Source organism: Brachypodium distachyon, chromosome 3 (genome assembly GCF_000005505.3).
Source record: "Brachypodium distachyon strain Bd21 chromosome 3, Brachypodium_distachyon_v3.0, whole genome shotgun sequence".
In the NCBI taxonomy this organism is placed as follows: Eukaryota; Viridiplantae; Streptophyta; class Magnoliopsida; order Poales; family Poaceae; genus Brachypodium; species Brachypodium distachyon.
The window spans coordinates 48607082-48620596 of NC_016133.3; the positions used below are offsets into that span (position 1 = coordinate 48607082).

Here is a 13515-nt window from a genome sequence, read left to right on the forward strand (position 1 = left end):
GCAGTGTCGGACGCGGCCTCGGGCAGGGGCTCCTCGGGCTCCTCCAAGATGAGGGGATCGTCGTTAGGGATGGCAATGGGTACCCATTACCTGCGTACCCGGCGGGTAAATCCCCATTAGGTTACGGGTTTGGGTCAAAAATTTAACCCGCGGGTACGTAAATGGGAAAAACTTTATGCCCATCGGGTAGAGCGGGTACGGGTATGGGAATACACTACCCATACCCATGTACCCGTTTACCCATACCATAAACTCGCAAACGGGTGCGATCTTGGCAAAGAAGCGAGACTCGCAATGTGTTGCAGCTTTTAGCATTATGTGTTGTCGTTTTAAATAATATATCATTTTTTTATGTGTTGTTGTTGTTTATAATGTGCTAATGTAGTATCGTTTATGACTAAGACTGTTGCGGTTTTGAGAAATATGATGCCGTTTTCTAAGGAACGTGTTGTTGTTGATCAAATTTTATTATGGGTATTTTTACCTGCGGGTACGCGTTTACCCTAAGGGTGACGGGTACGGGAAAAGGTTGTACCCGTTGCCGGGTACGGGTACGGGTACAGGTAACGGGTAAGCTCAAAAAGAAAGGGTAAGGGTATGGGAAGGCTCCACCCGTACCCATACCCTGCGGGTGCCATCCCTACTCGTCGTGGACCATGAACTTGTCCTCAAAGGAGCGGTCCGAGTCGGAGTCGTGGTGAGAGGAGTCCGAGGAGACGATCTCGGCCGCGGCGTCCAGAGGGATGTAGTCGGACATGTCGTAAGCAGCTGGGGAATCCGAGACATGAGACACAGAGGGAGAGTTAGAACTCTATGAGGCCGAGAGAGAGTGAGATGACGATAACAATTTTTGAACCGAAGGGGGAGGAGAAGGGAAACCTGAGCGTCGCCAGCAGGAGGACTGCCTATGTCCGAATCCCCAACAACTTTGGCAGCGCAGCGGCTCGCGGCAGTCGCGCACTTGGTGGTCCGGTGCAAGACAGCGGAAGCAGCGAAGGAGGAAGTTAGGGCTTGAAGGAGGTGAAGAAGAAGGGATGAGGGTTGGAGAGAAGAGCCTGGGCGAAGTTCATTTGGATCACGGGAGAGCCAGCGGGAGAGGCATGGGCATCCTCGGCCGCCGGGACGGCAGGGAAACGGGATGGCCCAGCCGGCTGCAGCGATGAATCGTGGCTCGTGAAGCAATCGCCCAACCTCGGAGAATGCGAAGCTGGCACGCAGTGGGTAACCCAAAGGACCGGGCCGGACGGCGTAGGGAGAATTCCGGGGGCTAGAACGTCAAGGGTAAGTGGTTGCCATATATAGTTTTTTTTCAGGCTTTGTCGTGTGCATTTGGTTCAGATATCTGACGAAATCAGCGCATTTAATCCATAATTTAGTAAGAAAAGCTTGTAAATCTCTCTTGCACAACTTTTACAGGCTGTTGTTTTTCTTTTGCAGTTAGGGTGCGAAAAGGCAACTAATTCTTCAATTTGGACCTTACCTACTAGGAAGAAACTTTATCACGTGAGAGTTGCACAAAAAGGAGAAGAAAAAGCAAGTTAAGGGATCAAAGTGCAGAGAGAAAGTGACAGTTTCAGGATCTTCTTGGAGAGAAAGGAGAAAAGCCGCAGGGGGAAAATGAAAAAAATGGCAATGCCATGCTGCAGCCAGGCCACCATCTCAGGACTTAGGGGGCACTTCTGTACAGAGGGAGGTTATCTTCTCTATCGAGAGGGGCTGGAAAAGAAAAAAAGAGAGGAAAGAAAAGAAGAGAAGGGAGGAAAGGAAAACGATGGAGATGGAGATGGATTTGCACCCTCGCTTAACCTAGCTGAGACACCGTCACCAAGATCACCGGAGCACTGAACAAGAATTCTTCCTTCGTCTCCATCCTCTGTTGTCCCTGCTCCAAGCCAAACCATTGATTTCCGTTAAGCATGCAGGAGTTCTCTGTAATGGTCTTCTAGTCTCTCCCTTTCTTAATCTTTGTTGCTGCTGATTTGTACCTGCAAAACGAGAGACAAATTTGTTTCTTTTCCTCTGTTTTCCTATGAGTATGCTTGCCACAGATTGAGCCTTTTTTTTGTTGAGAAATTAGTGTACTTTTCTCTATTTGTTCAGAATTAGTTGTTCCTTTTGTTCTCTGCTTGATTTTTCTTGTGATGTAAAAAACCCTGAAAAACACAAAAATATAGTTGTTACTTAATTATTCTGTGAAATCTTTCCTTCTCTCATATGTGCTTCTCCCTTGATCTTGAGTGTTTTGCTTGTATTTTTGTCTAGATTCAGTCCCTGTAGCTGTAAGCAAACTACAGAACAAGCTCTTGATTTGTTTTCTTTTAGTTAGATCAGTCAAGTCTTTTTTATTAATTCCTCTTTAATCTGTTTGTCCAGCCGTTAGAAACTAGAACACGACGACACTATTCATCCTGTCACCGCCAACCTAGGTTCTTGGACAAAACGGGAACAGGGTCATGCAGCCCGCGACAAACCCCCGGCCCAATGTCCCTAGGGGAAGAGCCAACGGTCTGAACCTGGTTGGCGACAACAACGTTCAGCGCATGGGTCGATCGCGACAGAGGCGAAGAAGCGGCACTACTTGGTCGTAGTCCTAGTCCTAGGCCACTACTTGGTCTCATTTGACTTATGTGAGGCCAGAAATCAATCAATCAGTAGCAAGTTTCGTCCCAGCACATTGGTTTACCTGGTATCCAAAATTGAAGGAGTATTATTTTCAAAATGGCAAACAACAATCTTTTTCATCGATGGTCTTTATCCAATTGTAGAATCCTAGCTCTGTTTTGCACAAAACCCTTGATCTAGCCTCCACGCATTTGACTAGAAAATGCAAACTTGCAAACTCAGGAAATGCTATATATCTCATGTTAAATAATGTTAAAAAGGTTGTACTAGAAAATAGGAATACAAGTAGAACAAACCACACTTCTCCAGAAGTACCTAAAATATTTACTACATACATCGTTTTCCCTATAAATATGTGCAGCAACCTTGGTCCTTGAACAATGTCATCACTTTCATACTGTTATACAAAAAGTATAGCGAAATAGAATTGATTTTTTAAGGAAATTAAAATTATACAAAAAGTATAGCAAAACAGAATTGATTTTTTAAGGAAATTAAAAAGAGTTGGTAAGAGTGGTTCGTGTGTTAAGCCCAAAAGCCTATATTTCTTCATTGTCTTCCCCACTTAGCCTGCCTTATTATATTATGTTTCCTCTCTCCTCCAACTATTATAGGAGGCAATGTCTCATCTCTCTTTCCTAGATACATCATAGGCTTTTTCCTAGACACATCAACACATCATAGGGGCGCAATGTCTCTCATCTCGGCATGTTACTGCATGTCATCTCTCTACACAACAACATCATAGGGGGCAATGTCTCTCATCTGCATATGAACCAATCATCTCTCTCCTCCAAGGCAATTTGACGGCCAGTATATAGGGGGCAAATGTCTCCTCTCAATAGGGCAATGTCTCACACATAGGGGAACTAAGGCTGCTGCAACACTAAACTTGCAGGCCAGGCTTTGTGAGGGCTGGAGACTATTTCATCTCTCTTTCCTAAATACATCATAGGCTCTTTCCTAGACACATCAACACATCATAGGGGGGCAATGTCTCTCATCTCGGCATGTTACTACATGTCATCTCTCTACACAACAACATCATAGGAGGGCAATGTCTCTCATCTGCATATGAAACAATCATCTCTCTCCTCCAAGGCAATTTGACGGCCAGTATATAGGGGGCAAATGTCTCCTCTCAATAGGGCAATGTCTCACACATAGGGGAACCAAGGCTGCTGCAACAACACATACATCATAGGGGCATCCACTCTCTCTCGTTCTTCTCTAAACTTGCAGGCCAGGCTTTGTGAGGGCTGGAGACTATTTGGCTTTGGCTTTTATAGGGGCACAATCAGCACCTACCCAGGACAGGAGACATGATTTATGTTCCGATCCCTTTCGCTTACCAACTCTTTTGCCCTCCCAAGCTGGAGTTACAGGCCCGCGCTGCCCAAGCCCGGCGATACCATCGGCCGGAGCGTCCCTTTTAAGCTGGTCATCCACGCTCCCGGCAGCCGTGTGGGACTAAATCAAGTTTTCGGCTTCACAAGCGCGCGCGCTGGCCCAGACCCAGTTGTCAATAGTAGCCGGGATTGGACCGGGCCTGCGTCCCCTTAGGCCTTACCCGGGTTCGATCGAAGGTTGGGGTCACGAGGGATCGGAGGACGGAACGCCTTCCCGTCCCCGATCGCCGCCGGTTGCTAGCACCAGACACCAGGCTCCATGAAAACTTACCAGGTCAAAAGACTCAATGTCAAGGTTCCAGCCATAGAAGTCCAGCGCGCCAGCCTCCACCCTCCGGTCCAGAAAAAAATATGAAGCATCCTGTGGTCCTCCTGCCCTGATCACGAAGCATCCTGTGGTCCTCCTAAGAAGATGGGTCATAGTCCTGACTTGTGGGCCTATTTTATTTTATTTATTGCAAAATGCCTAATCTACGCCAGGGATTTTTTTTCATCCGACATATAATATAGAGATATAGAAAACAGTTGTAATCTTGTAAATAATTTGGCAGGTCCACGACCCACCAGAGTGGTCGAACCAAAGTCGTTTGGTTCTTGACCCCTGTCTCCAATTAGAGCCCCGAAGAAGGGGTCAAAGAGGTATACCCCTTGTCGCACCCGCTTCTCGATCCGGACGCGCTGTGACCATGTGTTCGTGCAAACTTATTTCAGTGAATGTTGAAAGTACTCACTGTACCCTGTGCTTCTGTACATAGACACGTCTGATGTCTTTGGAATCAGAATCAAGCAACAACTTTCAAACAACCAAAACCAATAAATTTAATTTTTGCGGCAACTCGCATAGCACCGAGTTCCAAAACATGATTGCGGCGCTACAACTATATATACCTCTTCACTTCTCTACTCACCCAATAATAAAAATTACAAGCCACTGATAAATCCAACAAGCCATCAACTTAACTTAACCTGCAACATCATTGGTAAAAGGAAGCAGGATATGGTGGAAGGAAAAATATGCACCCTCAGAATTTACAGCAGAGAAGACCCTTCCTCCAGCTGCGCCGCCGCCTGATGCGCCGCCGCTCTCCTTTTGCCATCCTCACCGGGCTGCTGATCCCATCCCTCTGCAGTCTGTTTAGGAAAGTATTCATGACAGATCAGTATAATTACGAGAAGATCAGCAGGTAGGTGTTCAGAAGATCAGCCAGGTGTTCATTACTGATGTTGCAGCCTTGCAGGTGAACAGATAAATGAAACTTAACCAGAATACTTTTCTCTCCAAAAATACAATTTAATGAAATAAATCTGAGAACACTGAATACTCAAAGCACAGATACTTACACTGGAAATGCGAACGACCGGGTGCTAGTTGTGCTACTATCCGACCGAATAGAGATGTTGCCAGAATAAGCAATATGACCAGAGTTTGACACCGGAGCTGACATAATACTAGGCCCGAACAAGCCTGGCTCAAAGGGTGGATAGCCATGTCCAATTTCAGATGTTACTTTTGGACTATTAGTTACCATTTGTTCACCCAGATTATCTTTTTCTGTCTGCATAGAACTCTTACTAACCACGTCATGGTTCATCGTGTCCAGGCAACTTCCTTCATCACTTTGGGTGGAATCATGTACAGGAGTGATATCATCATTCTCCAGTTTCTTATTATTGTCCCCGTTTGCAGCATTGGGATCTAAATTGTTAGTTGATGATGTTGTAGCTACTGCTGTTTCATCCACCTCACCAGTTATTGCCTCATGCACAATTGCAATACTTTCATCCTGATCATTGCTCTTCTCTGATGATTTGCTTTCTGTGATGCTCGAACTCAGGGCATCGATCCTGGGTTCATCTGTTTTCACTTCATCAGTCTTTTCAGCAGTGCAGATGGGTCCAGTGGAAGCAGCATCTATGTCCGCTGATGTAGAGCACTCAGGTTGACATGTACCCTCTGGTGACCCATGACCAACAAAAGGATTATAGTGATCAACTTGGTTCGGTCCTCGCGCATCGAATGATGCAGCTGCATCACGTTCTATGGACGTTGTTGCCAGGAAATCACCGGCATCCTCATTACTATATACATTATTATTAACAAGCTCACTGGTTTCCGATGCAATAGCTTCAATTCCATAACAATCATTTAAGGAAACCTGAAACAATTGCAGAACAGTCCGTCTTTAATTAATAATCTGTCTAACAAATATTAACATCGTAAAGTTTGAGTAAAAAGATTTACCATCCTAAAGCATGTACATGCATTTTAAATCTTATTATCTCTTTGTTTGCAATCTAAAATAAACTGTTCCATTCGAATTAGAACTTTCACAAAAGTTACTAAAAAAATAATAGAAACGGATAAAAATGGAATCTGATGACATGGAAGCAACATAGCATGCAACATCAATCAAACCCACTTGGGAAACCACTTGAAGGTGAATACTAGATTTTTCCAACCGTTCAAGGTTGCATTTCAAACAATTTTACAGTTAAATGTTGTAATGTGAACTTTTGCCATAACTCAAGGATAAAAACTGGACTTCTTTTTTCTCCTGAAGGATACCGCTGAATTTAGGTTGATGATTTTTCTTTGTATTGCGAATGCATACATTCTATGATGGTAATGATGATGAAAATAACAATTTGAAGTACTTGTGAGCAGGTCTACCTGTCCAACTGCTTCTCCATGAAGAGAGGGCATATGGTTTTGACTGTTCTCAGAGCTTACTGCGCCTTTTTGCTGGGATTCTTCTGCACTTTCAAGTCTAAGTAATTCTTCCAAACTTATTTTCTTCTCACTGAGATCACCAGCAATGTTAGTGAGCTTGCTCCTTCCTTCAAGATCATACTCTTCTCTAGACGAATATTGTTTCTCGTTGTTACTATCAGGAGCAAAGCCAACAGGTAGAACTATTTCTGGTTTTACTTCATGGGCAGATTTTGTCGCGTAATCTGCTACACCATATCTTGGATCACCATTTGCATGTATCTTTTGATAATCAAAATTTGGAGACGGCTTTTCATCTGCTACTTTTCCTTCTGAAATCTTCCGAGGAGGAGGTTGTCCATCATCAATGCAGACATCCTTGACAAAATTACCACAATAATCAGAAGAAATATCACTGTCTGGCAATTTTATCTCCACCACATCCTTGTCATAAGAAGCACTCTCATGCACTACATGTCCAGTTATGTCTACCATATCTTGTGCTGGATTTTTGTCCTCAACCATTTTCTTTGCAAAATGCTCACTCCTACAAACTAGTTCACAAGAAATATTATATATCATGTAGTTGTTGTATCTCGTGTTAGTACAAGTACATCAAGACTATCAGAAGATAACAGATCAATATATTCTCAACAGATGTCATGTTTGTATTGCAGTACCAACATGATGTCTCTATCAATAGTCAAGCTATCGTATGATATATAATTGATACACAACCAACTAATGATGATTTCATGATACAAGATCTTTTGGCCCATTCCTACAGAATGACGTGTAAACTGAACCTGATGAATATCTTTTGCAGTTTTGCTTCTTTTTCATTTTGGTTGCTGCGTACCTTTAATCAAGTACAAGCATTCAAATTTTTGTTGTGACTCCGAACTACCATTGTCCTAAAGGCATGACAACCCTGATAGAGGCACTTCTTTCTACAGTTTCAACAAAGTGGCTGGTGGAACCAATATGAGTGTATGGCTGGTGGTCCACCATGAGAATTCAGCATCCCACATAGCATGATCAAGATGCTGATGCTCATAGATGATTGGAAGCAAGGTCAATTTAGACAGGTAGAGCTGCAAATGAGGCTGATTGCAACCTGAACATATATATTTCATATCACCATCAGTGCCCACAAGGTGCTGAAAAAACATATATTTCATTTATTTATTTCAGATAGAGCTATTTCTTAGGATTACTTTTAATTTCCAAAAAAATAGGTTATGTAATGCATCATCGATACTTGTTTGCATCCAAACCCACTTGCTGGTCATACATGTTCTGACCATTAAGCAGGCATACGCCTCAACTTCCAAATGGCAGTTGACTACTTTAGTTCTCTATCTATGGGTAGCATTTGACTACGGCCAGTCTGAAAAGAACAAAGAGTATTCTGCCATCATTGATCAAAGAGATTTTGGTCATTGGAGAGTAAAATCCATCATATACTGCATCCAAGCCCAAACCACGCATCTACACACGCACGCACAACTTTCTTTCGCTCTGCTTTCTCAAACAAGAAAGTCTGTTTCTTCTTAATGATGTAAACTTCCACACAGTCACACGGTGATTTGCATCAAATTTATAAAAGACAGTAACAGGTGCAACTGAAATAGCAGTTACCTAGCTTCATGATCTGCAGCCTAACACGGCCTAGCCATCACCGAGCCACCGATCTGCGAAAAGCAGAGTTGTGTATCTCCTGCAAGGAAGGCAGAGGGGTAGAAGTTTATATCAGCGATTCAGCATGTCTTGTTCCTCCCACTGTTTATTGGCCAAAAAGTCATGCTGCACTTTCGTGCAAACTAGATGTTCTCGACGCAACAAAGTCCTGCAAACTGTCCAGGCACCACACCGGCTTCACATTATTTGCATGGGCCAGTACAAACCGCAAAAAAGAAAAAAAAAGAAACAGAAACGCATACAAAGAAACTGAAGAAACGTGCAACATAAGCATCAAAATTCAGACCCAGTCTGCACCCACCGAGTGTCCTCGATATGCTACTCACCCAGACAAGGTGCTACAACCGTACAATCGGATCTAGTACGGAGTACAACCTAAAAACTTGAAAGATTTGAACTTGTTGCCACATTAACAGATAAAACAGCATGAGGAGGAGAAGAAGAACAGAAGATATACCAAATCAATGGGGACTTGTTGTCACAAGCTCGTGAAGAACAGCAAGAAGTCTCTCTCTTTCTCCCGCTATATAGAAAACGGCAAGAACACTCACCGCAAATACGGCAGGAACGCAATACGCACAGAACCTAAACAGGTAGGAGTAGCGTACCGGGGAGGAGATTCGTGTCTCGATTCCTCCGTAACAAACGGGCCCAAGAAACTGGCCGAAGAAAAGAAGCTTTCATTTTCAATTTTTTTAATGGACTTAACTGCATGCAGCAGATGTCCTGTCGATAGGTAAGTATGCCCCCACCGCAGTAACTATAGTACAGGCGAGCAGAGCATTGAAGAAGAACACAACAGCAAGAAAAATACGGAGTAAATGCTAGCAACTGAAGAGAAGAGAAAAAAAAACTTGGGGAGATGTTGCAGCAAAATCTCAATAAGTTGTGCCTTCGATCCCGTGGAGATTAGAACTATTTTGCTTCCTAGTTCTACTCTACGCTAGCCCAGATTAGTAGTAATCTTGTTAGCAGAACTTGGAAGAACAAAACGGCCGGGTCATGGCGAGGAAGCAGAGGAAACAAAATTCTTCGAAATCAACAACACCAAGAACTCACATGAATGAACCCAGCGAAACAATCATGCAAACCAAGGACGGGAAAAAGCGATAAAGGGCGAAGAAATGATGGGGGGATCAGAGACAAGGATCAAGAACTCACCTTCGTTTCGGGACTCTCTTCTTTCCTTTCTACTCTCAAAACCGAAAGAAGCGCCGCCGGGGGAGACGAGCGGGCTGCGAGAGAACCCGACGAGGATGGAACGAGGGATTGGATCGCAGGGAGCCCAACGAACGAGAGAATTGGGAATTGGAAAAACAATTCCAAACGGAAGGATGGACTCTTTAATAAAAAGGTATGAGAAGCAGAGCTGTGCATTGAATTTCGATGCCTATCTCTCTCTCTCTAGTTGTATTTACAGATCGGCCCCTCAATTTGTGGAACATGTCCTTGGGTAGCTTAAAGTACAAGTTTCTGGGAAAATTCTAAAAAGTTTGTCAAAAAGAAATGGTCGGTCCGGTGATGTGTGCCTGTTGAATATTGTTATATTAAGCAGGGTTTCTTTAAAACAAAATGACGTCCTGCAGGCCAATCTTACAATCTTGGGGTGACTGAATTGTCTTTTTCTTGAGCAAATTGATGGAGAAAACTCTGCAATCCACACCAAGGAAAAGGTGCATTTTGTTTTCTAGTACTACTAAAAAAATTGCCTTGCTGCAATATGGACGCAAGGCTTACCCCCTTTGGCCTCACGTTTACATTGCTGTAAAACTACACGAGGTTTGCATTGTCTACTGGCCATTTTTTCTGAGGGTTGGAACTTGGAATGAAGTAAACGCATTCCCTTCTTACATGAGAATTGCTAATAATAAGTTCTTGAGTGTGTTTCTTTCCTTTTGAGATTTGACCCATATGATTTTTTTGGTGAGGTGAGGATATTGTGTGGAGATTCGTTGGATAGAGATCTAACAGCTCAAATTTGAGCGCCGTGTAAAAGCACTTGACAACTGCCTAGGCACTATTTTCATATAAATTTTAAACCTGACAAGAAAATGGCAAATCTTTTTCGACCGTTGTGTAGGGTTTGAGAGGGGTTCACTAGTCCCCTCCCACCACGACAAGAAACAGAAAGAAATCGATTCACATGTGAACAGTACTAGCTAACGAGTAATTAAGATTGGGATGCAAATGGGCTCACATTATCACTATTAACACTATATTTATATTAATAGTTATATTACTCAAGTCTAGGGTCAATTAACTTGGATTTGAATTTTTGTGATACAATGAATACAACATAGCCGTTGACTAGGCGATTGCAACATTTGATGAGTTGCTGGAGCAGGTGTTGGAGCGAACAAGGCTGTACAAGAGCATTCTCGGATGCATGGCAAGATAGGCGATTCGGCGAGCGGTGCATCAGCAATAGGAAAGGTAAATTGATCGACCTAGTTGGTACAGAGTATAGGCGAAGAATCACATACACTAAGCATCAAATGAGGAGCAAACAGCCCATAGTCCATCTCAAATATATCTCATATGGAAGTATCTCTCAGTGTTTACGTAAATACATACTACCATTTAAAATACGACAAAGTACATATTTGGGTTTAGGATGACATGACAGATATTAGATTTACTCTACTTTTATGTCCATGACATAGTTAATAAGTGATTGTCCACCCAATAGCATTTTGCATTGACATTTTTTTACAGCACATTTTGCATTGACAGAATATAAGCCCCGCTATGATTGTTTTTTCTTTGCAACTAAGTCACTTTAGGCACAGCGAAATGTTTATGTGTGATTACATATTATGCGGAGGGTGTAATTGCAAATGATACAGTGAAGTCAAATGAGAGAAGCAATTCAATGGCGATACCAAAGCCACAGGAGAGGACAGCTCTCCCGCATTTAAGTACTCTAAATTCTAAACCACCTCTACGGACCCAGAATTTATTGAACGCTACCAACGAAAGCTTTTCTAGAAGAGAAAATAGTAATATCTGAAGCAGGAGTAAATCAAATTTTCAACCAATTAAAAATAGTCCAGAATTTTGCTATAACGAGCAAAGGAAAATTCTAAACCCCCCGTTGGTAAATACATTGACCTCTTAGAAAGCCTACGATCAATTCTTTTTAACAATATTTTCTTAACAGCAGTATATACAAAAAATAATGTTAACAGTATCGATTTACGAATGAAAGGAGTAGGAGTAACATTTTTTTTTCTCTCTTGGATGTTTGGAGGAGAAAATATTTTTATAAGAAGTTTCTGTATTTCAATTCGGCAACTTCTTTTGTGTGAGATGGAGTAATGTGTAATGCAAATGCAATGCCTTAAACATGCGTGCAGTGTAGTACTAGTCGTAGCTACTAAATGGACGCTAAGTTTTGCTCACTTGATAAGATGTTAACAGTACATGTAGGTATTACATGCATTGCTTCAGAGATGCAATGTACTCTTGTACAACAAAAGTACACATATTAATGACATATATGTCACCTACACAGTATATGAGAAGATGTAAAATTAATGCTGTTGTTAGAAAAGGTTCATGTGCCTTGCGCAAGAAATATAGTGTATTTCTTGTTCGTGAAAAGGATAAGCTTTTTTTTAGATGAAAACGATAAGCTACCCTTAGTAAAAACAAAAAATTACAATTAACGCTCGCCTCTGCCCCTCATTTCATTGTCGTGAGAGGGAGAGGGGTTAATGTAATGTTGAACCGTTTTACTCCCACCCTGCGTCTCATGAGTTTCCTGTGGCGACTTACGGGGCGACTCCCACCCCCTAACCCTAGCGCCGCCACCCTCTCCTCTCCCCTCACCGGCGGCCGGCGGCGGCGGCGTGAACTCCCCTGCCCCTCCGTCTGCTGGGGCTAGGCGCTGCTGATTCTTCTCCCGCGGGGGTTGGTGCCTCTTCCTCCTTCCGCTCGGGCTAGAGCTGCTCCTCCTCCTCCCGTGGGGCTGGCACCTCTGCTCCTCCTGTTGACGACGACGTGAAGGTGTGCGCGGCTTGCGGTTGGTCGCGCCTGGTGGCGATGTCCCTACTGCTCTGGCCGGTGCTCCGCTTTGAGTTGAGATCTGCAGGCGCCTCCTTAGCCTCGTCAACGACGGTGTGGTTCTCGCTTCCCAGCAGCGGTGGAGATTTCCAGCGGGCTGCCGCTTCCCTGTCTCCGTCACACCTTGTATCCTCGATGGGGGTCTCTGGGTCGCGAAATCCCTGCCCGGCAGCGTTCGGTGCCGACGACGGCGACGCCTGCGGGCACCGTTATCTCCTTGGAGGCGTGGTCGTGGCCCCCCTTACCATTCCTTCTCCATCCTCAGGCTCCAGGGGAAACCCTTGGTTCGGTTTGCCACAGCTCCGAACCAGGCAGCGGTGGCGACACCTTGGTGTCGTACCCTCCTTGGAGGCACTGCTTTGGTAGCCTGTGATAGTTCGAGTGTCGTGGCGTGAGATGGCAGCCTCTCTGTTCTTGGCAGCGAGGCTTGGTGGTAGCGTGAAGCCGGTGTTGATCCTCTGCTCTGGGCGTTGGACTTCAGGGCGCGATATTCGTCGCTGTCGGTTCCCTAGATGATGCATCCTTCCCAATTCAGTCCGGGCAATTCCTCTACTTGCCGACCGGGGCTTGATCTGCTTCCAGATTGGCCTTCCTTCTTAGGCGTATTGGTGGGGGGCTGGCCAGGGTGGTCTTGGTGTCATGCTCGCAGATTGGGGTGTCCTGCAGCTGTCGTGAAGCGGCCTCTAGGTCTTGTGCTCTACCTTCTTTGCCCTAGGGCTGGAGGTGGGAAAGGCGAGTCTCATGTCATTGTGGTTTGAAGCTTAGTGGTGTCTCTTTAACCTGCTCTGACCCCAAGTTGGCTCAAGATCTGCTGGCCGTAGGTCTAGGCTAGCTAGGGATCCGTCTTAGGTCGTCCGGTGAGGACAGTCGTGTTTTTTTCTTTCTTGGCCTCGCCGTTGGCGGGTGCGGTGCATATATTGTAAATCTTGTAACTTTTGGTTACTCGCGCTTCTTTGCGCTTTCTTCTTAATGAAAATGACACGCTTCCAGGCGTGTTCGAGAGAGAGA

The 13515-nt window shown here is 44.2% G+C and overlaps 1 protein-coding gene across 4 annotated transcripts; it reads right to left on the reverse strand.

Annotated features, from left to right (window-relative positions):
• Positions 1 to 4798: 4798 nt before the first annotated feature.
• LOC100844489 lies at positions 4799 to 9834 on the reverse strand. Of its 4 annotated transcripts, none has more exons than XM_010237304.3 (5): positions 9604 to 9834; positions 8383 to 8461; positions 6703 to 7288; positions 5373 to 6187; positions 4799 to 5162 (listed from the first exon to the last, which is right to left on the reverse strand). In XM_010237304.3, the coding sequence occupies exons 3-5, from the start codon at positions 7264 to 7266 to the stop codon at positions 5054 to 5056; spliced, it is 1488 nt and encodes a 495-aa protein (XP_010235606.1). In that variant the 5' UTR covers positions 7267 to 7288; positions 8383 to 8461; positions 9604 to 9834; the 3' UTR covers positions 4799 to 5053. The 4 variants fall into 4 exon arrangements, with proteins under 4 accessions (XP_010235606.1, XP_010235604.1, XP_014755451.1 ...); XM_010237302.3 differs by having other exon boundaries at positions 6703 to 7295; XM_014899965.2 differs by lacking the exon at positions 9604 to 9834 and adding an exon at positions 8900 to 9085.
• Between the last annotated feature and the right edge of the window lie 3681 nt (positions 9835 to 13515).

What these genes read in the sequence shown, in the direction of transcription:
- LOC100844489 (XM_010237302.3), bottom strand. An exon ending in ATGGAGAAGCAGTTGGACAG is followed by an intron (nt 6,188 to 6,702) that starts GTAGACCTGCTC and finishes CAATTGTTTCAG; the next exon opens with GTTTCCTTAAATGATTGTTA. An exon ending in CGGTCGTTCGCATTTCCAGT is followed by an intron (nt 5,163 to 5,372) that starts GTAAGTATCTGT and finishes TTTCCTAAACAG; the next exon opens with ACTGCAGAGGGATGGGATCA.